The sequence below is a fragment of the Zootermopsis nevadensis genome, unplaced genomic scaffold (assembly GCF_977971745.1).
Source record: "Zootermopsis nevadensis isolate Lab colony 2312 unplaced genomic scaffold, Znev_1.0 Znev_ptg000022l, whole genome shotgun sequence".
Taxonomy (NCBI): Eukaryota; Metazoa; Arthropoda; class Insecta; order Blattodea; family Termopsidae; genus Zootermopsis; species Zootermopsis nevadensis.
Genome location: NW_028259154.1, coordinates 26,582,441 through 26,604,708, shown reverse-complemented (window position 1 = coordinate 26,604,708; position 22,268 = coordinate 26,582,441). Strand labels below are relative to the sequence as shown.

Below are 22,268 nucleotides of genomic sequence, written 5' to 3'. Positions count from 1 at the left end.
ATATCGTCCCATCTACGCTTAGGTCTTCCCAGTGGTGTTTCTCCTTCAGGCCTCCCATTCAAAATGACGTGTGCATTTTTCACATCTGTCACGCGCGTTACGAGCGCCTAGTTAGGTCGTCCTAGAAACATTTGGTACAGACTTTTCGTACAAGGCTCGCTCTCTCTCCCCCCCTTTTTTTGTGTGTGTGTAAGGGGTGAAGTCGTTTGCTCCCCGCCTAACCCAGTAACTGCATAACCGCCGCATTCATTCAAAAGTAATTCACACCGGTTTAATATGATCCGAGTTTCCGGCTTGTAAACATTACGTTTGTGTGTTCAGGATCGCCCGTGGCTTAAAATAACACAAGGCTACGCGCGTTTCGTATTTGTGGGATGCTGTCTTACGAAGTGAAGACATGTTTTGCAGAGAGAACTTAATGTATCCACATCGTTTTAAGGAATAATTAACAAGCATCATGGCGAATCAGTATAAATTTATACGTACATCTTATATCTCACTTAGGTATAGAAGGGAACATTATGTTAGAGTGGGTCTTAGGGAAATGGGTTTTGAGGTTATGGATTGCATTCATCTGGCTTATGATGTGGGCCTTTGTCGGACTCTCGTGAATGTCCAATACGTAAAACTATTTCTGTTATTAATGGTACGTATTGCTGTTACATTGCCTTAAGGGTGCAACCATTGTGCCCCACAGGTCAAACACCGGGGTTAAAATAATGACCGAAGTTCTAATTTTCCAACGCGTCAAAAACGTCTCTGATTAAATTCTGTTATGTTTTCTGTGTTCCTCTTGTGTTTATGTATGGATGCCAAGATGAAATCGTGTTGTCTTTAACGTAGACTTTAAAAAATCCGCCTACGGTGTTTTATTTAGCAACCATGCCTGGCACTAGTGTCAGAGAAGTTGCCGCGTGAGATGGGTGGCTCGAATATCTACACCGTAAGGTCCCCTGCTTTATTAAATCCTGAAGCCATCTTAACTCACTCGAAAGGGTCATAGGACATTTTTAATTACTCTCATCTTCAACCCAAATAAAATAAGTACAACTCAATTATATTTGAGTCAATATTAAATAGTTACGTCATTCACATTGCAGTACGTTCTTTGCTCACTTGAAACTACTCGACTGGTTTCTATTAAATTTGGTATTGGACGGTCACTACAAAAATCTGTCAGAGCTGCTTTAATTTTGATAGAGTGATACCAATTACGGACCCGAATAATTCTGCCATAGATTATAGCATAGAGTGCCTTGTGTGTTCTTTGAGAACACTTTTGTCAGAGATCGGTGGCACACTCTGTAGAACAAGGAGTGTGTTGTGAGTATCTGTTCAGACGAATGTTTTAACTGCTGAGATTGATATTTCGTGTCGTATACAATTTCTATCACACACGTCGTTTTAGAGATAATTACAGTTATTAGTGGATTTCTTGAACATTACGTGATTCGCGTGTACACCATGGACGTAACGTGTGAGTTCCAAAACCCATCTCCTAGTGTAATAGACAACTCGAAGGTACGTGGATCTAATTTGTATCCATCCAGTTATGTCCAGTGCCATCGAAATTCATCCAAGGCGTCTTTGACTTGACATATGTAAGACTTACATTGATGAATATTTTATTTGCTCTTATTTCATATTTTCTGTGGAAAATATTTAAATTTTGATTGTTATTGTTATACAAATGTGAATCTCAAGCTTTTTTATAATTTTTTATTAAAAAAATAATTCACCACGTTAGAACGCACAATTTTTATTTGAAACATAATAATAATTACTGTGGCAAACAACAGAGCCCCTTGCTGAATTTTGTGGCAGTGCAGACACTCAGATTAAGATTTTTTATGAGTATTTTTGTCTTGAGGACACTCTCCTGTAATTTGCAGTATAATTCTTTTAATAATGAAAATTGCATTCATATATATTCATTGTCTGGGGTAGGAGGACTTATAGTGAGGAGATATGGAGAGGGCAATTTGCATATTCTCTGTGAATGTCTTTATGAAGGATGACTGTACATGGTTCAGTAACACATGAACCATGAGCCTCCACGGGCACACGGATATGATGTAGCTCCAACTGCCCGACCACTTTTTTGATTCGTGGGTGCTTCCAGTAATTCATAATGCACTGCAGTGGCAAAGTGATCTGACATTATTTTCCATAATATCTGTATTATTATTTTTGATCGACGTCTACTGTTAAACGTTGGGGTAGAACACGTGAAGCGAATAATACATACTGGATAGATGTACCAATTTCTCTAACTATACCTTCAAATGCGCTGGGGAGACCTAGACGTAGATGGGAGGATGTCAGGCGGGATTTTGTTGGCCCAGGGCAGGGTCCGGTGGAGGGCTTTGGTTAATTCGGTGATGAGCCTTCGGGTTCCGTAAGCCATCTAGTTAGTTAGTTATACCTTTAAATGTCTTTACCTATGACAACGGAAATATCATTTAAGAAATGATAATCAGAATTCAGGGCAAGGGGAATAGGATTTAAGACCTTCCATTTTTACATCACCACCAGATGTTGAAAGTGGACAACTATTTTGAAGCAATGTTTCCATTTCTTTATTTTCATAATAATTTGAACTGTGGTCACAATTTTCCTTCCTGTTGTCACTTCTGACAATGTTTTAGTGTTTTTCCTTTCAATTTGCATACCTCAATGAGGTTCTGTTCTCTCCCTCTCTGACAAAGGGTCGACATAAGAGAGTGTAGCACATTAAAGGCTTCTTTGGAATTATTCTGTTTTGCTGTGTACAGCGCCTAACTGTAAATAATAGGATGGCCCTGTTTCACAAAATTCTTCCCCCCCCCCCCCCCCACCACCATTTGACTTGAAAAATAAAGTGTTTCATAAGGCAATCCGTGTTATTTAAGAAGTGCAGGGCCACTTTACCCCTTGTACCCACTGGACCAGAGACAGTCCAAACACTGCCGGGAATCGAATCCCAGTCATCCAGGCCACAGCTTAATCATTATACTGACTTGGCTATCAGAGCTCCTTGTCGGGTTTGGAAGGAGATAACACTGACGACATATAATAAAATATTATATTAAATAGAATATTTTGAACATTTCAAAGCTGTCCTTATGCCATCTTAATGCGGAGACAATCGGTAGAGTATCGTGGTTCTAGGCGATGCGACTTACGGGGAATCGAGTAGGGCTGTACACGAGCAGTTTGCTAATTGCTAGTACCAACATTGCAGGTACATGACATACCTCTTGCAAGAAGGAATTTACCATCATTAAAACATACTTCTTTATATACTTAACTTATACTACCTAATCACACAGTAACAGAGAATAAATGAAGTACTTTTTATGAAACCAAGTAATATTTTTATTCCCTTAAATATAAGAGAATTCAGCAATTATTTTGTCTGTATATTGTCAAATTGGCCACATCACGTGAAGGTCTGGCATCATTCTGCCAGTCGTAGCTGAGTGACTCAGTCTATATGTACTACATATTTCCTAGGACCTTTTTAAGAATCCCCCCCCCCAAAAAAAAACAAAAAAAAACAAATGGATAACAATTGACTAGAATGACTGGCAGTCGCACAGTAGGATATGCCGAACTTCAATTCGGGTACAGCCAGATACAAAGTTGCCCTAATCAGTGTTTCTTACGTTAACGCAAGGACATGGCGGCAGTTATTTTATGTCTAGAGGCGTAGAAGATTAGTAAGGTCGTATAAGAAGATGGGTGTCTTCCGAGTTGTTGCGCCATGTAGTCTGGTAGACGTTTACCATACATGGCGCAGCGTCTTCAGACTCACTGCCATGAAAACCTAAAATACTACTGAGGTCATATATGGTAATATATTGAAACCCAAATTGAAAATAAGCAATGTGAAGTCACAAATAGCTTTGGTTTATGCCATGAAGTCACTTAATGGTCCTGTACTCTGTGACGACCGTATTGTGTCAATTTTGGCGAAAGAAACGCAGACAAGTATATTAAAACTAACGTACAAACTTCTGCCTTTCTTGTGCTCAATTTGTCTCTGGCGACATTCTGAACGACACCTTGAAGTGAAATACTTTGCCAAAAAATAACTTTTTTTTCACACAAATTAAAATAAATCTGTGAACAAAGACCATATTACAGTATTAAAAAACACGAGAATATATGTAAGAATATATTTAATGTATCACTTCTCATTACTGTGAAACTGCTTGAAAATACAATGTAGAGTAGGTAGTAATAATAATATCGACTGATTTATTCCTGCATCGTGTAGTGGCCAATATAACATGGCAGACATAATTGCTGTCTCAACAGTTTATTCTAATACCTATAATATAAATTTCTATAATAACCATGCAGTTATATTACTTGTGACTCATTTCTCTTTTTCAAGATAGACCGTCCCGAGATCTGAATATTATTACATGAAATACACTAATACAGTAACTATAACAATATACAAAGTATGTCAAAAGAAGGAAATCATGTGATGCTGAAGGTACGCAGTAAATTATTAAAGCTTTTCTAGTTATACGCGTGAAACTTTTGTAATACAAGTGGGGAAAATGACTGTACAGCTCCTACTGTGATGTAGCGCATGGCAAAACAGCGAACAAACGGCTTTCATTCGACAAGTCGCAGCAACCGAAGGTCATTCCAAAGATTTTGTCAGGAATATGAAGCGTGCGTGGTAGTCGCGGGTTGCGGTCCAGCGTAGAATGTGCTTACTCGGTTCTTTATCCGCATTTAATTTCTTTTATAACAATTATCCTTCAGTATTAATGCATTTATTACTTAAATCCATACATTTGCAAGATCGTGGATTTGCGGATAAATTATGAGTCACCAATTCAAGAATACCGTCTTGTTCGAAAGAGGAAATAACCCTCAGAATGCTTTTTGAGAGTTTGTATTGGAACAAAAATGACAGTGTACATGCACCTGTCATTAGTTCATGTGAACACAAAAATTTGTTCATTTGCTCTAATTACGAGGGGAAAAAGAAAAAGAAGGGCGCAAGAAGAAGGAAACTAAATTTGCCTCAATATGAGGCATACGGAGGATCAAATTCTTGAAGAAACTAAATGGCTGCACAGCTTCATATACTCAAGATATCTAGCTGTACCTCTACATCTTTAACTAATGCTCCCCCCCCCCAAAAAAAAAAAATACAAAAGAAAAAAATTATATATATATATATATAAAGAACAAAAAAAAAACTGTACACAAATGACCCTGGATTAACTAGTAACAACTGTACTTTGAACATGATGGAAAAGTAACTCAACCCGTCTATTACGAACTGAAAACACGATCCCTCATTGACAAAGATTAAGTGCATTAGTGTTCTGGTGTGGCCACCTGGCCACCATATTTGTTGCTGTGAGGGGCGAGGGACAGAACGTTCTCTCTCGATACACTTCCTCTGAAGCGAAAATGTTGCTGGCTGTGATGACACATTGGACCACTAACAGATAACCTGGTTAAATTACATGCCAGAATGATGAGGGCAACGCTCACCAAGATCATTATCTCTCTGATACCGACCATCCATCAACTGAGATAACACATCATTGCTTCAAGTCTTCAAGTATGTTTCTGAATTAACAAACTGATGGTTGCTTCCATTCTTCATTGACATCAGCGTGTGACTTACTTGCATTAAAAGAATGCGCCGCATGTTCTCATCATCTTACTTCTTCCAGACAACTGATGGTGAACGACTGTCAGATTTTCAGGGGGAACGGCATTTCTTCGGCATATGCATCTTTAACGGCGATGCCTCCCAATATGATTCGATGGCGATACAGTTACAAGTTTTGACAGAAGAGAGTTTCTTCTAAACTGAAATTACTTGCTTAATCTCCTTATTTACAACATAAAAGCGGTGTTTGTGACCGAAAAGTCCCCACATAACTGCCACGTTCTCGATGAGTATATTGAACGGTATTGTACAGAGTGCTCCACATATACACAGAAGGAATCTGAGCATTCCGAACCGGTACAAGGAGAAAGACTTGACAACTCCAAAAACATACATGTATATGTTGATGGCACCGATGAATGCACAGACGAAATCCATCAGAGGTGGACACGGTATTGGGCACAGCGCAGCCAACACCACATTGGACGTAGATAAGGGCATCGTAACCCAAGAATAGCAAGAGATGCCAAGCAGAAGCTTGTAACGCAGAGGAATGGCTTTCGAGTGTATGACGAGCAGAATCCCCTGCAGCCACCGCTTTCTTTGCTGAACGAAGTCGCAGAGCGAGAAAGGCGATTTCTCCCACATCTCACCCTCCACGAAGTTGAACGAGTAGCCCTCCTTATAGGCCCTCATCGCAAAAAAACAGTCCTCCGCTACCGACCCGTCGAGTCCATTGTCAAAAGACACCGCTCGCTCGGCTCCCACCTGAAAAACAATGAAAGCGGATTTATAATTCAACCCACATCGCTTCATTTATACACCTAAATAATATGTTATTTTAATATTTATGCTTTTAGATAAAAGATTCTGAATTTAGTCTGCTATTAATTTCCTCATGGGCCGGTTGCCACCTTTATATAATGATTTTATTCTGTTACTAACACTGGACTAAAACATTCTGAACAGGGGCCAGATAAAGTCCTTATTAATGACAGCTGGTGTCTGCAACATGCCACTTATTTATAAACTTCTAACAGACTCGACAAGTAGGCTTATGATTATGTCTAATTAATTTCATGTCTCGTGTCTGCCTTGACCTGTTAAGCGTGAGCAGAAATCCAGGCAGGCAGTCGTAGAACCAGAGGAAAAATATTCCCACTCTGGCAGGACGAGCTTGGTAATTCGTTTCAGTTTATAATCGAAACACGCGGTTGTACTGATATTTAGTGACACCACAAAATGGCAATATTTTTTGGCAATGTATGCATCTGTTTGTCACAGAGCCAAAATGTACAGTAGTTTATTCCAGTCTATTACAAAAGTGGTTTGTATTTATTACCCTTCAAAGCCCAGTGGTAAATGTGCGTACCATTTGTTTTAAATTAATCGATTTTATTCTCAGAATAAACAGCGATTATTTCCTTAAACAGCGTTAACCAGCTGGTCTTTGTAATGGTGAAGTGTAGTGTTTTCTTCGCGGTACGGACTGATTATGTAAATGATTCGACGAGCCAGCGAGAGAGAACGTGTCATAAATGCGATCTTCTGCAATGCTGAACACCATTTCGCCAATTTTATAGCCGTCGTCACACGTTCAGTTTAAAGCTGCATTTTTTTTTAACTCGTGGAGAGACTGCGGAGTAAAAATGCTTATTTCAATTATTGTGTCTAAGTCAGAAATTCGTCAATGTGGAACCGAGAATTTCTAAGAAATTCTGCGATACGTTTACCGAAGGAAGAAGCCTGGAGTTTCGAAAGGAAGTGATTCACCTCTCTGAATCTTTGCGTCACTTCAACAAAAACCATATCAGTGACAGGAATTTGCGGGGACGACAGACGATGTCGTCAGATCCAAATGTCAGGAATGTTGACGTACTTAAAGAGGAGAATTAACAAACTGGATGCCGTCACAATGAAGGGCCAAAGTTCTTATCAACACGTGGAGATCGCCATACTTTTTTTATCAATGGTGATTCACGCTAAAGCTCATTTCATTGCTCTTAGTGCGTTCACGTGAAATACTAAAATGTGGCTCTAGAAAATTGGCTCGTTCCTGATTACAGATTAACAAATTAAATCTGTGCATTTAGGAGGGGCGAAGCAGGACTACGCCCCCCCCCCCCCCGTGTTATTTGGGTTTGTCAATAAGCAGAAAATGTTCACGGTAACTTATACCCTCTTCACCTTCAAAAACTGATAAGAGGTTCAAGACGGAAGGCCTCGTGCTTCTTCGTAAGGCGAAAACTTAAATGTCATTAAATTTACAAAAATTCTAGTAACGCCCCCCCCCAAAAAAAAAATTGTCGTGCATGTCAACGGGGCTGTTTTGTCAGTCGCTAATGGAATGTCAAGTAATTAGCATTTATTCTTCGAGTTAAAATCGAGAAACATCTCCTTGTAGTGCCTTAATATAGGTCACGACCGCTTCCTTCCCAATTCATTACTCACTATCACTCGACGTTACACAATCGTAACATCTGAAAGCGTCGTTAAATAAGCCGAGAATACAAAATCCTAACACGTCCGGTCGGATTATCGTACCACAGAAATAAACAGCACGTGTCTCTGTGTACGTAAGCCGTGTTATTCGAATGACCGTCAGAATACGGACGTTCTGAAGTAATGCCGTGAAGGCGGCGCATATACGTGACTAGGGCGTTCCATTAGTGAATACGCTAGAGCTATTGATCTGTTAAGGCAGGCCGTGGGGGGGAAGGGGGGGGGGTTGCCTGCTCCTGATGGTGTTTACAAATCGATAGCAGCTTTTGTTAGGGCGTTTCAAAATGTCAGAACTGTCTTTATGCCACGTACATAACGAACCGTTTCCTCTGAAAAAGCTTCAACTTTTACGTACGCTATCTTTCTAACAGGAAATATTGCATACAGACGCTCAAAATGAGCAACAACAAAGAATGCCTATCCCTAAAAAAATATTAGACGATATTCAAAATATCCCCAAACTCTTGTGAGTTTCTTCCGCCCTAAGTGAAGGCCGCAATGTGTCCAGTGACTTGTTTTATCTCCGAAACTACGTAACAGATTTCGACGAAATGTGGAAGTAGAGGTTTACATTAGGACCTGTGCAGCGAGTCTAAGTTTGGTCCTTATCGGTCCGAAGCGAACGTCACCACTGTCATACACAAGTAATTGGCAAGTCCGCGTAAGAAAATGCAGACTCTCAGTGGGCTGTTACGCCACGGATTATTTATTTTATATATATATATATATATATATAGAGAGAGAGAGAGAGAGAGAGAGAGACAGAGAGAGAGAGAGAGTTCTTGCTTTCAGCTCCTAAGTTTTCAAACAAGACCGCCAGATCTCGTCACTGGTTTTCGTGAGCTTGGGGGCGGCGCCCATCAGACGTCACGTAATTAATGGCCGAATACTCTGTAAGCACAATGAATTACTTGGCAGTCATCCGCTGTGACGTATCTCAGTGTTTACTAGTGCGATGTTAGTCACTCACAGGAAGTGGTGATGACAGCCAGTGTCTGAGCACTGACAGCTCCGATGCGAGACGAATATCGTGTTTTCGAGGCCCCAATGTGGAGGATATTGTATTCGGTAAACTTCTACCACACTACACGGCCCTATAACCAAGAAGACAGCCGTGAGAACCTGAAATCTCAACTCGTACCTTATTTAGGAAGTCGAATTGTATTTAAATATAGCCTTGGAAACAGCAAAAAAAGCTCTTCTTGTAATTCGTCTATCTCACAGCTTCGTTGTTACAACATTCGAACCTGGCCAAGGAATCCCTTCGACGCCTAAACTTTTGCAACCCACATTACACACCAGTACGATGTGTTGTCTGTATCGATAGGTGTTACGTAAAATGCAGTAAGATCTTTTTGAACTTTTCCTTTCGAACAACGAATTCAAAACACCTTGTCACACCTACGTCAGTCACAAAGCAAGATACTCGAGCCTGACTAGGCGTGAGTATGATCTCTGAAACACGCTAAATAACGCACTAACCAATCGCCATTGGTGTTTCTGATCGTCCCCCGTGTGAGCCGTCTGTTTAACGGCAAAATCCCATGTCTGAGACCGGAAACGGAAGGACGCCATAATTAACAGGAAATTCTATACGAAAAGCGAGAGTTTTATATCCAAGGTGGCCGAACGGAAGGTCATTCTATATTCTGCTTCAATGTGTTCACCTGAATCCGAGGTTAAGCAACTTTATATTTACTCTTCGCGTATTTTCAAGCATCGGTGACGTTGAATGCTTCCTACAGTGGGCCGCATTACTCCTAAGCTTAATGGTAACTGTACGCACAGCGAGAATTTCCTTAAGCGGTGTTAACCAGTTGGTCTTTGTGATGGTGCCGCGCTGGTATGAGTTGAATTCTGAACTGGTATTTAGAATAAATTCAGCTTTTGGGGTTAGGATGGCTTGTGAATTCAGTTTCATACATTTGGTGTCCTGTACGAACCGAAGGCAGGCCAGACCTTTGTCACTACACTACTACTACTGAGACTATTGAAAGCTATAGTCTCGTCGAGAATGTGATCCCTTCCGAGACTCACAGTTCCAAGTCAATGCTCTATTAACATTCTAACAATTTTTAGGTAGAAATTATGAATATTATAGGGGGACTTTTTATGTAATCAAAGTGGTTACGTCGCCAGAGTGTGGAGATCATACTGGGGGCCCTGCTGTGACGCAATAGTCATGTCGTCTCGTAGCCCCAAAAGATGATAAGTAGGCTGACGCATTCCTCAACCCCCCCCCCCCGGGGCCATGTCGTACACTGACCCATAAAAGGAAATTCTGTAATGAATATAAAAGTCAAATGTTGTGTATGCTGTTCGTTCCATAAGATGTAAAATAATGATTAAATATAATTTTATATTTTGACTGCAGAGTGCCTAAGGTAAGACCACGTTTCACGCTCATACAAATAAGACTCGTGAAAGATGGAAAATTAAAGTATAGAATGTTCCACGCGACATCCAGTCACGAAATGGCACCACTGAGCCGGGGAAGTACCACGAACGTTAAGCCGTCGGCACGCGAGCTTTTTTTACTTAAGCAAGAATAATTATTTAATACAAGGGACACGACGAGACCACAGAAAATCGTTTACCGTTTCAAAATTGGTTTATCCGAACCCTGTGATAGATTCAACCAGTCCACATTCCTTTAAGATCCATTTTAATATCATTCTGTTATCTAGGCTTCGGTGTTCGAAGTGACCCCTTCTTATCTGCGTTTCCCACCAAAATTGTGTATGCTTTTTCATGTTTCTCGCACGTCTGCTACATGTATTGTACAAAGAACGTTAAACTGAATATATAACTTACGTGCTTATGACCTTGGCAAAAACAAGAAAACGCTGGATACCGATTACATTTGTTATCAGTACAATGTGCCTACTGAAAGTCCAGTCTCGTAACTATTCATTTTCCCATAACTAACAAAGCCTCCGCGATTTAAAATGTCTATGATAACTTATATCGATTATGATGTCCGGAGGATAACACAAAAAATTCAAGTACCTGAATTTCACTTGCTAAAAATTCAGTCTTCCTCAGAATCTAATCGACAACAGATTGGCTTTAAATGACCTTTGTAACTCTGGATATGCTGATAAGTATGATGAACTGGGTCACGATTACACTGTAAATCAAGATAAGAATATATAACGCGTTTCAAAATACAACCTGACAAAACACGCGACAGACTGCATGCAAACTCTTGGTCAAAAATGGATAATTACGAACTCCCCCCCCCCCCAAAAAAAAATTATCTCAAGCTACAGGCCCTCATGCACTCAATGCTCCCGAAAAATTATTTCTTTACGCAAGTTTTGAAACAACCTCAGTATTTTCAGATACTTTCATGGTATGTTGATCAGGCAAGGAGAACGACTGGGCCAATGTAATGTATGCGGACGCAATTATATCTCTCGGACATGTAAACACGTAAGCACTGCCTCAATTGAGGTCGCTCGCATTACCTGTAATATTTACGAGACACGACGTTTTTATGAAACTCAAAAGAGACCATCACAGTGTTCACAAAATCGCCAGACCCTAACAACAGTCTACTGAATTCAGTTTCAAGCGTTTCTTGGAAACTGCCCGCCGTTCACGAGAATGTACAGACAGACTGAAATACATTTTGAAAAAAACACGACATTCTTTTCATTTCTTTGTTTGTTCTGCGGTGTTTCAGAGACACGACATGTGTCACTCGAAACATGCAGTGAGAATTCGTGCAAACAGCTTTTGTAATTAAATTTTAGTAAAATAAATTAAAGCTACCACCACCAATTTCCACGATAACTTTTTTTTTAAAAAGGTTCCGAGTCCATAAGGCCATGTGACTCATAGACACAATGTTAGCGGAACATTAGAATTATTGATATATCAGACCTTCGCCGCCCACTGATGTAAGATGAACCGTCATTTGTCATAGATAACACAACAGACATCGAAACATTCAGGCCTCTCGCTGAAACGGAAATGTACCACACGTGTGACGTAATAGCCAGAAATGGTAAATGGCTATTTGGAACTACGCGACACTTCGTAATGCAGACAAACTATTCCTACGTCCAAAACTACCGTCGAGGGGAATTACGAACAGAAACACGACATTGCGAGCCGCTTCTAGCGATCCATCTAACATTTAGCGTGTTTTCTCGATCGTAACTCAGTTTCTAGTAACTACCGACGCCCTCCTGTCCCTGTTAAAGCCGTATGTCCGTCCCCCAGATATTTAACCCTTTGAAGCCGAAGATAGTCTGAATATTATTTATGAATTCAGTCCGTACCGCGAAGAAAACACTACACCTCACCATTACGAAAATCAGCTGGTTAACCCTTTGAAGCCGAAGCTCGTCTTCATTATATTTACGAATCCAGACCGTACCGCGAAGAAAACACTTCACTTAACCATTATAAGTCGAATCAGGCGGTACCACATAAGATTTAACAAAAGAACATCCCGGTCAAAGCCTTAATATCTGGGTACAAGCGCCTTCCTTCGCATTGCCCCCTTAAACTCTAACTGACGGCCTCCCCACATAGTGAGGGGTAGATGGAGGCTTCACGCCCTAGAAATTAATCAAAACTCGTACTTCAGCCTTAAGTCCATTTTCAATTAGCATAATAATTTCTATACATTTTAAAGAACAAAAAACTTGTTTGCGAGTAGAAAGGTGCAAAATCTTTCGGCCAACATCCCTGGCAAATTAACGTAAAGTTGACGATGTGTAATCGAGTCTGGGCTTCGTGTTCCTCCTTCCGAAAGAAGTAACATCATTAATAATGCTACGAAATGAGCTAGAGTCATTTAACCTTTTAATTCAACTCAGTCATTTGTTACGCTGCTAGTTGCAAACTGGCTGCTACATCAGTCACTCTGTCGTCGTTCGTGACACACTCAGCAGGACACGCGAAGGTACATAACAACGTTTCGGGGCTGAAAATGGGGACAATGTATTTTGTCCAAGAACCTTGTCGAGTTCACACGACATAACGCACATCCTCGTGTGTTAAAAATTTCTCGTAATTTTAAACGCGAGGCTTGGGTCCGGTAGGGCAGGGACCTTTTCTTTGTCACTTCGCCCCCAGAAGAAAAATCTGACCCAGTACCGAAGTTACGAACTCGCGGGCGTTTTACGCAGACAGTGAAAAGTACAACCGATCAACTACATAGAGTAATTTACGATGTTCATTTCTGAAGTGGGTGGGTCAGACAGAGTCATATAACGACGCACTGGACTTGCAAGAGGTCACTCGATAAAAACAGGACTCCAAAAGAGAGATAACTTGTGACTCAGAGCCAGTAATCAGAAGTCAGGGGGTCGCCTTACACTTACATACCAAGTAAAGTAACTTCTGATTTCAGTCAGTGTTTTTACACATCGGCTATTATTGATTAATGGAGGTGATTGATTTATTGATAAGATTAAACGTGATTCAACGATTTTGATTAGATGTGGAATGTTCTTTATTTCTCAATGAAGATGCAATTATGAATTTCTCATAAATTTTCTTCTAATTATAATCGTAATTCGGGGTTGAAAGAAACCGGAATGAACTGGGTTCTGTGGTCGTCGTTAAAGACACTTCAAATTTATCACCACCAATCGGCGTCTCTAAAATGTTCATCCCACCAGTCTTCAAAGAGAGCTGTAGGTTTCTGAAGACATTTGCATATAAATATACACTAAGACAAGGGCGAGAGGTTTAATTTTAACTTGTGTGGGGGGAGGAACATTTGCTGTTGATGGGAACGAATTATAAACCAATGTTCGAGGTGGTAAATGGCGAATAGCAGATGCTTAACCCTTAGAGACACGAAAGACAAACGATTTAAAAATGACGAGAACTGATGTAAAGGTTTATTACGAAAACACTACACGTTTTACGCGGGCATTAGCTCGCGATAGGGAATTGTCCATCTGCACGTTCAATCTCCGAAACTGCCAAACGGGCTTAAGTTACTTGTTATATTCGGAATTCGCTGAAAGCTGTCTTAAACGATTTAATATCGAATCGTTTCTTTAGATATAAGCCACGAACCTCGCCCATTTTCTCAGAAAAGGTTTATCGCACAAAACCACTGCTATTTTTAGATACACGCCAAGGAAATATACAAAGTACAGAATTCGGTTTATGAAATGCTGAGAACGTTTTCCTGTGTCTCAGTAATGATACACTGTTAAAATCGGTGTTCTGATTTATACTTCCTCTGTACGCATTCGGAGAGAAGACTGCGTACGAGAACAAACAGAGCCGTTGCTGATTGGAAGGACAAATCAGAAAGTGTGCATAATACTAAAATTACGCCGTGCAATTGAATCCATTCTGGGTAATCATAATTAAAGCAGGTATAAGCAAGTTCTGATTATTCCCGATGGGGGGCTTAAAAATAAAATTACACATCCTAAATACATTTCTTGCATGGGATGCATTAAACCAGAAGGCAAGACGCCACTTGGAAGAACTAGATGTAGATGGGAGGATATAATAATCAATCTTAAATGAACAGGGCAGGGGAGTGTGAAATGGCTCAGGATATGGGCCACTGTAGGATTCTTATGATCGTGGCTTGCTGGGGGACTATGGCTTCAGGGAGGATTCTGGTCCAGTTACCGCAGCTAAGAAAATTTCGTATTTGTTCAATTTAAAAAAAAATCTATATATTGAATATTCTTTCGTGATTAAGGCTGACTTGCTGATAAAACTACATTAATAGACTTTAAATTGTGATATAATAACGTAAAGAAAACTAATTATAGACGGATCTAGAAGTCCAAATTGCAGTAATGTGTCTCGGAAGTACGAGGTTCGAACCGCGAATGCTTGAAATAAGCCACAGATCCCGTATAATTTAATCTTGCGTTTTATAACGTCTGCAGTTGATACGGGATCTAATCAGTCTCATCTAACCTTAACTAAATAAAGTATTATGTCTGAACTTTTGAAAGAATTTTGGGAAATTGATACAAATTCCTTCTACTTTACATGACAGACGGAACTTCCGCGTGTTGTCCAAGTCTTTTCCTCGTGGAACAAAGTTAACTGTGCTGGCCGGCTCACGACAGAAGTTACACACATCACGTGGTACGTGACGCCTGCTTAAAATATCGCTGATTTTTCCTAGAACCAGTCAAAAACAATTATCAACTCTCTCTGAGATTTCCTGACGAATCGACTGTTGCAACTTATACAAATCTTCCTTTCAACCAAAGATAAAAATATTGAATCATCGCCATCAGAACGACGCGGTGTAGCGGTAAGCTTCGTACTCGGGAGGTCTCGTGTTTGAAACACGACCCAAGACCGACTATCCTCCCAGGGTCCCCTACTCCCTCGCCCAAAACAACACATTCCACACGTCATCCGAAGGTGACATAGAAAGTTGGCAAAGTATTTTATTAAGTATTTAATTAATTCCAAATTAAATAAACATTCGCCATCTTAAGGCCTGGTCACTCGTCAATCAGAAAATATTTTCCTTCCCGCCTTTATGAAATCCCGAACGTTCATCACTTTGTGCACGAAAGACCTGTGTTGACCCTGACCTCACCAGCTGAATCAGGTCCACCTCATCTCTTTAACAGCTCCAGCCTGCCACGTGAACACTTCGTTATCCAACGAAAATGTTGTGTGCATTTCTCATTTCTCATTTGAAATACAGACAGTTATGATCTTCCAAGAAGAACTGCCAAGACTAGTTTGGGCCAGAGTAATCGTGTTTTGTAGCCAGTGCCCTACCCTCGCCCAATCTCATCCAAGTGCACATATCACCAATTAAACAGAGATGATATGGGATTCAACAACTATTTGTCTCTGTAATGTTTGATTAAGGGCTGAGGCATTCCCAGGGTTGCCGCTGAACTTCCAAATGATCAACACACACACAGCGCGACAGCTCCTTTATACCTGAAGCATATGCATGTCGGCATGCCAGATTTAAACAATTTGGCAGGTTTTCGAGCGGCTCTTTATAACCAAGGTCACCCACTTTTCCATCACTAGACTTGCAGAGTGCTTTTTTTTTATCTTAGCTTAAGACAGCCTTCGGACCTTGAAACAGAAACCACTTTTTGCAAGCTGGTCTTTCCTCCTCTTTGCCACTCCTCATGACATGATCATCATTCACGTTACTCTGTGAAACAGTTCGCTACTTCTGCTGTGCTACCCCATGTACATTTCCTTTCGCCAAAAGACCAGCAGGCATCCTCCGACACTACGACGTCGTAGCAGATACATGAAATACATTATACAAATTCATGTATTACATTAAAACTTCAACAACACAAGCAGCTGTACAATGTGCAATATTTCTTGTCCATGGCTGAGGTACAATTCATAACTTCAGCTTCCACGGACGAGCAGTGTCAAATGATTTTCAGTATTACTGCAGTCGTCAAGGATGAGAGCTTGGATCGTGGACGGTGGAATTTTACGGGCCATTTGTGTCCTGATACGGTGGGTGACCTCGACACGCATCATCCCAAAAACCAAAGTTGTACAATGATACATATTTACCCACACTTTTACATTTACATCTTTCCGGGTGATTCTTCTTCATAACGATGACCACGCGCAGTGTTAACGTGCTTTTCTTTTCATTTCTTACCTTGCCCAGGGGAATACTGATCATTTAAAACATATGACTGTGATGTGACATTTTGAAGTTCATAACACAGCCTCCAGATGCCAGGAATTTTAAACACAAACATAAATGCCCTGAGTTTCGTCTTAATCTCAAGGGCAGATTACGTACTGAGAAATTCTTCTCTGGGAAATTTCTAAATAATGGTCTGAAAATTTCATTGCTGCTTTGAGTGGTTTTTAGGTTTGAGAAGGCATCATTAGTGGTTTTGTTGTCTCTTACAATAAATTATAAATAATAAAAGTAAAGTTATGAAATAAAACTGTCTGCTGTGTGGCTGCTCAGTGAGTTAATAAATTAGCCATGATAACAGAAAGAAAACATTCCAGCTTGGCACTGGCAACTCTTCTCTTCAATGCACAGTCAAAATCCTGTGGTGGTGCCGTCCACATTAGATAAAGATGGCCGGAGGGTGAGGCTCACTTTCACAGAGTGACGGGAAAAGAGGTGTATGGAATTTTAACTCCAGTTCCCCTACAAGCTTTGATGAAGACAGCTTCAAGCACAACTCTTTTACAAGCAAAAAGAAACACATGACATTCTGAAGTGAAACTTAATACTGTGGAATGTCCATAAAATTCCATTGGAATCAGTGAATAGACACAAGTGACATGCTTTAACGTAATGTCTGAAAAAACTGTTATGAAAATTATCAACCAACAAAATGCAAAATGGAAAAATGTATACTAACCTGAGTGACAACATAGGATCCTTTCCAACTGAATAAAGGTTTGTGGAACATGGAGAACTGCAGTCGTAGCTTGCCCATGTCGTCTGCGACTCGGAAACTATCAGCAAGGGTGGTAACCCAATTCACTACATCTTCGTTGGCATATGTGATGAGGCCTTGTCCAAACTGATGTTTTCCATCTAACACAAAATTGAGGATTCCCCTAACAGAGTTTTCAGTCAGGAGTGTCTCCTCATCTAGATGCACAATCCAATCTGTGTCGGCAAGAATATTCACGCCATCCTCCAAACAATATTGAAGTGCTCGGGCCTTAAAAAGAGCCCCACTCTTTGGTCGATATGAAGGAGGAACCACCACCTCTCTCACTCGCCTATGTGATGACAAACCGACAGCTTTATCTGTCACAACCTCAATTATAAAGTTTTCAAGACCAGCCTCAGTACAACAGGTCATGTTACGAGCAACATTCGCACGAACCAACTTTGGATAATCTCCCCTTGTCACTATTCTGATGCATAGGAAGGGAGCTAACAGTGGCGAACCTTTAAGTGTCACTTTATCTGGGAAAGCATTATAAAGCGTGAGTCCTGCAAAGTTGAATATCACCTGTGGCAGTGGAAGGAAAGTGAGGAGACGTAACAAGTACAACACGAAGGTTCCAACATATCCATATCTATCCCATGGATCAAATTCTTCGGGTTTACTGTTTCCTAATCGAACACCACCGGTGAAAACTTCAAATACAGCAATTACTGTGAAAAGTAGAATGCAGTGGAGAATGTGCTTCGTCCTTCCCGTCAGCATGGTCACTAAAATACAACAAAAAATATTCAAAGTCCCTTGATATCCTTTCATTTCAAAACAAGTGCAAAAACCCAATATATAGCTTTTCATATACGATGTTGAAGTCAAATTACGAGTGAAATATTATCGATCTCCCAGCTTAATAACTTAAATCACGTATCTGGAAGACCAGAAACAAGGCCCCTACTCTAAACACAACACCCACACAAGATGCTACATAAGAATAAATGAAATCAGTCTATTTCTCCTTATAAAACTTAAATTCTAACGAATCAAACGTGCACACACCTTCGCCTACCATACAAACAAGGCATAAACAAATCACGTAACAATCACCAACTACCCAGCCGACCACCCTAACAAACCGGCAATTCCTTCCCTGCTTTTCAACTTCGATTTTTCGAACTCATATATTTTCATTTGTACATACTTCTATAAAACTCACCTAAGTGTGAGTCACAACAACGACAACAGTAACACACACTATAGTACTGAAGTGCATATCAATGACCAATCATGTTTATATACCTGCAAAGTACTGATGGGTTTCAAAGTATACGGTAAACTGGTCAGGAATGTACAAAGAAAGTAGAAGCAGAGTACATAGGTCTTTCAAGTGACTGCGTCAAGACCTTAACCCAGGAGTCTTCGATTATAATTCAAATAATTCCGCAAAGATGGCGCAACAAGGCAAAACAAAATGGACAAATGTTCGACGTTGAAAGGGCTTTAAATTGTTTCCACAACAGAAATGAAAGAAACAGGCCCACAAATATGAAGCCTGAGTGCTAATAATCACTCGATAACCGTGACTTTCTACCCCACAAATAATAACACTGTGTGCATTAATTAATTTCCATTAAATTCTGCAAGAAGTTGATGCTATTTTGAATTTCATTCTCTTGATACTTTTTAAGCTCTATCATCTGTAACAGCCTATTATTGTAAGAAAATTCAAGCAGGAAATTGGAGCTACGATGAGGACGTTTAATGTGAATGTCTGGCTTAAGTCCGCTTTGTGTTGTATAACCCCTGTTGCACTTGAGGTATCTTGAAGGAAGGCTTTGGATAAATGTAGGTTATATAAAGCAGAGGGGGATGAGATGCACTGAGGAAAAAGGCATCTGTAAGCACAAATATTTCAAAAAAGGTTAATCAATGTTTTTTCCATGATCATTACAATATTATCCAACCACATGTACTTCACCAACTACAATATTCTGTACCAAATTTTACATAATACATCTGGAAACACTTTTTTATGACCATTCTTCAGCAAGAGCCATAAAATCACAAAACATCAGATTTAATATAAAAAAATTCACTATTACATGAAAAGTGAAAGAGAGGAACATATTATGAATATACCAGATTTAATCATCTCACAATAACTTGTCCTTTTTTGTGTGTTAACATTTTTATTTCCTTTGGTGGCCAAACTCGACAAAGAGCTCGAGCACAAATAAGCCCTTGTGGAACAGGACCATATATTCTAGAGTCTGCTGAATTACTGCGATTGTCCCCTTCAAGCCAAACATGACCACGAGGAACCTGAAGTATTAGACAAAAGTGAACTTTTACATACCCACATCTTGACATGCTAATCAATACTGAATTAATAAGTAAATGGGAAACAAGTTTTAATTCTTTCTTTAATTCTGTATCTAGAAATAAAATATCCTCTCCTGATAAAGGGAATGATGGTTTTCATTGTGTCATATATTTTGTCTCTGCAGAAAATATTAAATGGCAGTTTCAAACAAATTGTGTGGCCAGTCTTGATATCATGCTCGCTAATCTAATACCTATTGTACAAAATATATGTCTCAGCATGCAAAGACATATTCCAGCCTAATGCCAATGGATTTGCTTCTGTCCCACATGGACTGCCATGCATTTAATTAGGCATAATTTTAATTGCCTAAGAAACAAACAGAAACATTAGCACGTCTTATATCAAAGTATAATCTCTTATACGTACCACTTTGGATGAAAATCCCACTAATACTTTGTCACCTGGCATCCCTGTAACTCTTTTACAAACATGTATCTGAGGATTTGATGGAGATTTGGCAATTATTATGTCACCTTTCTTGATGCGTTGAAACCTTGGAGTTATGTGCTCAGTCAGAAGTATATCATTTGAATAAATAGTTGGTTCCATTGAGGGCCCTGTACACTGCAAAATACGCCAACAAATTATACACAGGTTTCTAATTACCATTATAATGTGTTACACACTCACAAAATATGTTGCAACCATTGTGTACTGGATCCTGATAACATAAATCACCAAGTATATGGCCCAATATTTGGTAAATGGTCTTCTACATTTGAAAGGACATCTCTCTAATGCAGCCTTTCCTATATTGTGGTCTTGTATAGAACAAATTTAGGCTGACAGCCCAGTCTTACTATAGGATAAAATGTCAAAAATAATTGCATCTTACACAAAATTTCGAAACTAAATGACACATAATGAATGCAATATTCAGCTGTGGTTTGCATCATCAACAAAGTTCTTCACAACCAAATATTTCCAAAGTAATTAGAATGGGCAATGGTAAAAAGGCAGGATGTGAAGAATTATATCTTAGATCTAAACGTTAATTACGCTGCTATATCGAACTGCACTCAAGGAAAAACCTACAACCCTACATTGTAGAATTTTACACATTCTAAGTTCATAATATAATAGGGATCAAAAACACACATGTACACAAAGGATAAATAAATTTTATCAAAACTGCTAATCCTCAACCCAGCTGCTTTAGATTCTAAGACGTTCTAGTAGAGAGACAGCTGCCTAATTAAAATATATTAATAATATAAAATGTATTTACTATAACAAAATCTCCAACATATTCTAAAACACAGTGCGTTATACAACCATACTGGACCATATAGGCCAGTACTCCTGCTAATTTTGTTGCATAATTGCTTATGTTTGGTATATAACTCATTTATTTCCTTCTTTCACTAAAACTCCCAGATTAATTTTACATTCAATTTTGAACGCTTTATCGCTCTTCATTTATGGACTCCTTACAGCACCGCCACCATACAACATTGCAGTTGTACCAATCATAGAATAAAACATAAATTTCAGCTTTATGACTGTGTTTATGTAAATTTATTGGGGGATAACGTAAATACCTAAAAAATCACAGAAGCTCTAGAGTAGAGTAGAGTAGAGTAATTGACGCTAGCACGTAGGTTGGTGTAGAAGTAAACACAGAGATAACTAAGTATATATTGAAGTCTCGTCACCAGAATGCAGGGCAAAATCGTAACGTAAGGGTTGCTAATGAATCCTGTGTAAAAGCGGCAAAGATAAGGTATTTGAGAGCGACAGTAACAAATGAAAAAACGATTAGTGAGGAAATTAAAAGCAGATTAATTTCGGGTAATAGTTGCTACCATTTAGTTCAGAACCCTTTCCATTTGCTGTCTAAAAACATAAAGATTAAAATATAGGAAACTATTTTCCAGTAGTTTTGTATGAATGTGAAATTTGGTCTCTGACGCTAAGGGAAGAAACTGAGGGTGTTTGAGAACAGGGAGAATAGTTGGACCACGATGAATAAAATACTAGGAGGTTGAAGAAATTTGCATTATGAGGAGCTACATAAGTTTTACTTCACACCAAATACGATTAGACTGCTCATGTTAAGGAGGATGCGATGGTCAGGGCATGTAGCCTGCATGGGAGAAAAGAGGAATACAAATAGGGTTTTGGTCGCGAAAAGGAAAGAGACAACAAGGAAGACCTAAACATAGGTGGGAGGATAATATTAAAATGGATCATAGAGGAATAGGGTGGAGTGGTATGGGCTGGATTCATCTGGCTCAGGATAGGGACCAGTGGCAGGTTCTTGTGAAGATGCTGATGAACCTTCAAGTTCAATAAAGTGTTGGGAACATCTTGAGTGACTGATGGCTTCTCATGAAGGACTCAGCACCATGAAGTAAGTAATATAATTGATTTACAT

At 39.6% G+C, this 22,268-nt stretch overlaps 2 protein-coding genes across 4 annotated transcripts; both read right to left on the bottom strand.

Annotated features, from left to right (window-relative positions):
* Positions 1–2,555: 2,555 nt before the first annotated feature.
* Positions 2,556–18,871, bottom strand: egh (beta-1,4-mannosyltransferase egh). Of its 3 annotated transcripts, none has more exons than XM_022074898.2 (3): positions 18,805–18,871; positions 17,473–18,281; positions 2,556–6,400 (listed from the first exon to the last, which is right to left on the bottom strand). In XM_022074898.2, the coding sequence occupies exons 2-3, from the start codon at positions 18,274–18,276 to the stop codon at positions 5,828–5,830; spliced, it is 1,377 nt and encodes a 458-aa protein (XP_021930590.1). In that variant the 5' UTR covers positions 18,277–18,281; positions 18,805–18,871; the 3' UTR covers positions 2,556–5,827. The 3 variants fall into 3 exon arrangements, with proteins under 3 accessions (XP_021930590.1, XP_021930589.1, XP_021930588.1); XM_022074897.2 differs by having other exon boundaries at positions 18,722–18,815; XM_022074896.2 differs by lacking the exon at positions 18,805–18,871 and adding an exon at positions 18,565–18,700.
* A 551-nt stretch (positions 18,872–19,422) lies between these two features.
* On the bottom strand, positions 19,423–21,361 carry LOC110835063 (mitochondrial inner membrane protease subunit 1). Its single transcript, XM_022074915.2, has 3 exons — positions 21,120–21,361; positions 20,258–20,455; positions 19,423–19,827 (listed from the first exon to the last, which is right to left on the bottom strand). The coding sequence occupies exons 1-3, from the start codon at positions 21,237–21,239 to the stop codon at positions 19,654–19,656; spliced, it is 492 nt and encodes a 163-aa protein (XP_021930607.1). The 5' UTR covers positions 21,240–21,361; the 3' UTR covers positions 19,423–19,653.
* Between the last annotated feature and the right edge of the window lie 907 nt (positions 21,362–22,268).

Excerpts from the sequence above, each read along its gene's own strand:
- egh (XM_022074896.2), bottom strand. Across the intron at positions 6,401-17,472 it reads GATCCTATGTTGTCACTCAG|GTGGGAGCCGAGCGAGCGGT; the intron begins GTTAGTATACAT and ends ATTGTTTTTCAG.
- LOC110835063 (XM_022074915.2), bottom strand. The coding sequence starts at position 21,239 with ATGAGTTATATACCAAACATAAGCAATTATGCAACAAAATTAGCAGGA. Across the intron at positions 20,456-21,119 it reads ATGTTGGAGATTTTGTTATA|TGTACAGGGCCCTCAATGGA; the intron begins GTAAATACATTT and ends CGTATTTTGCAG. Across the intron at positions 19,828-20,257 it reads TGGGATTTTCATCCAAAGTG|GTTCCTCGTGGTCATGTTTG; the intron begins GTACGTATAAGA and ends CTAATACTTCAG.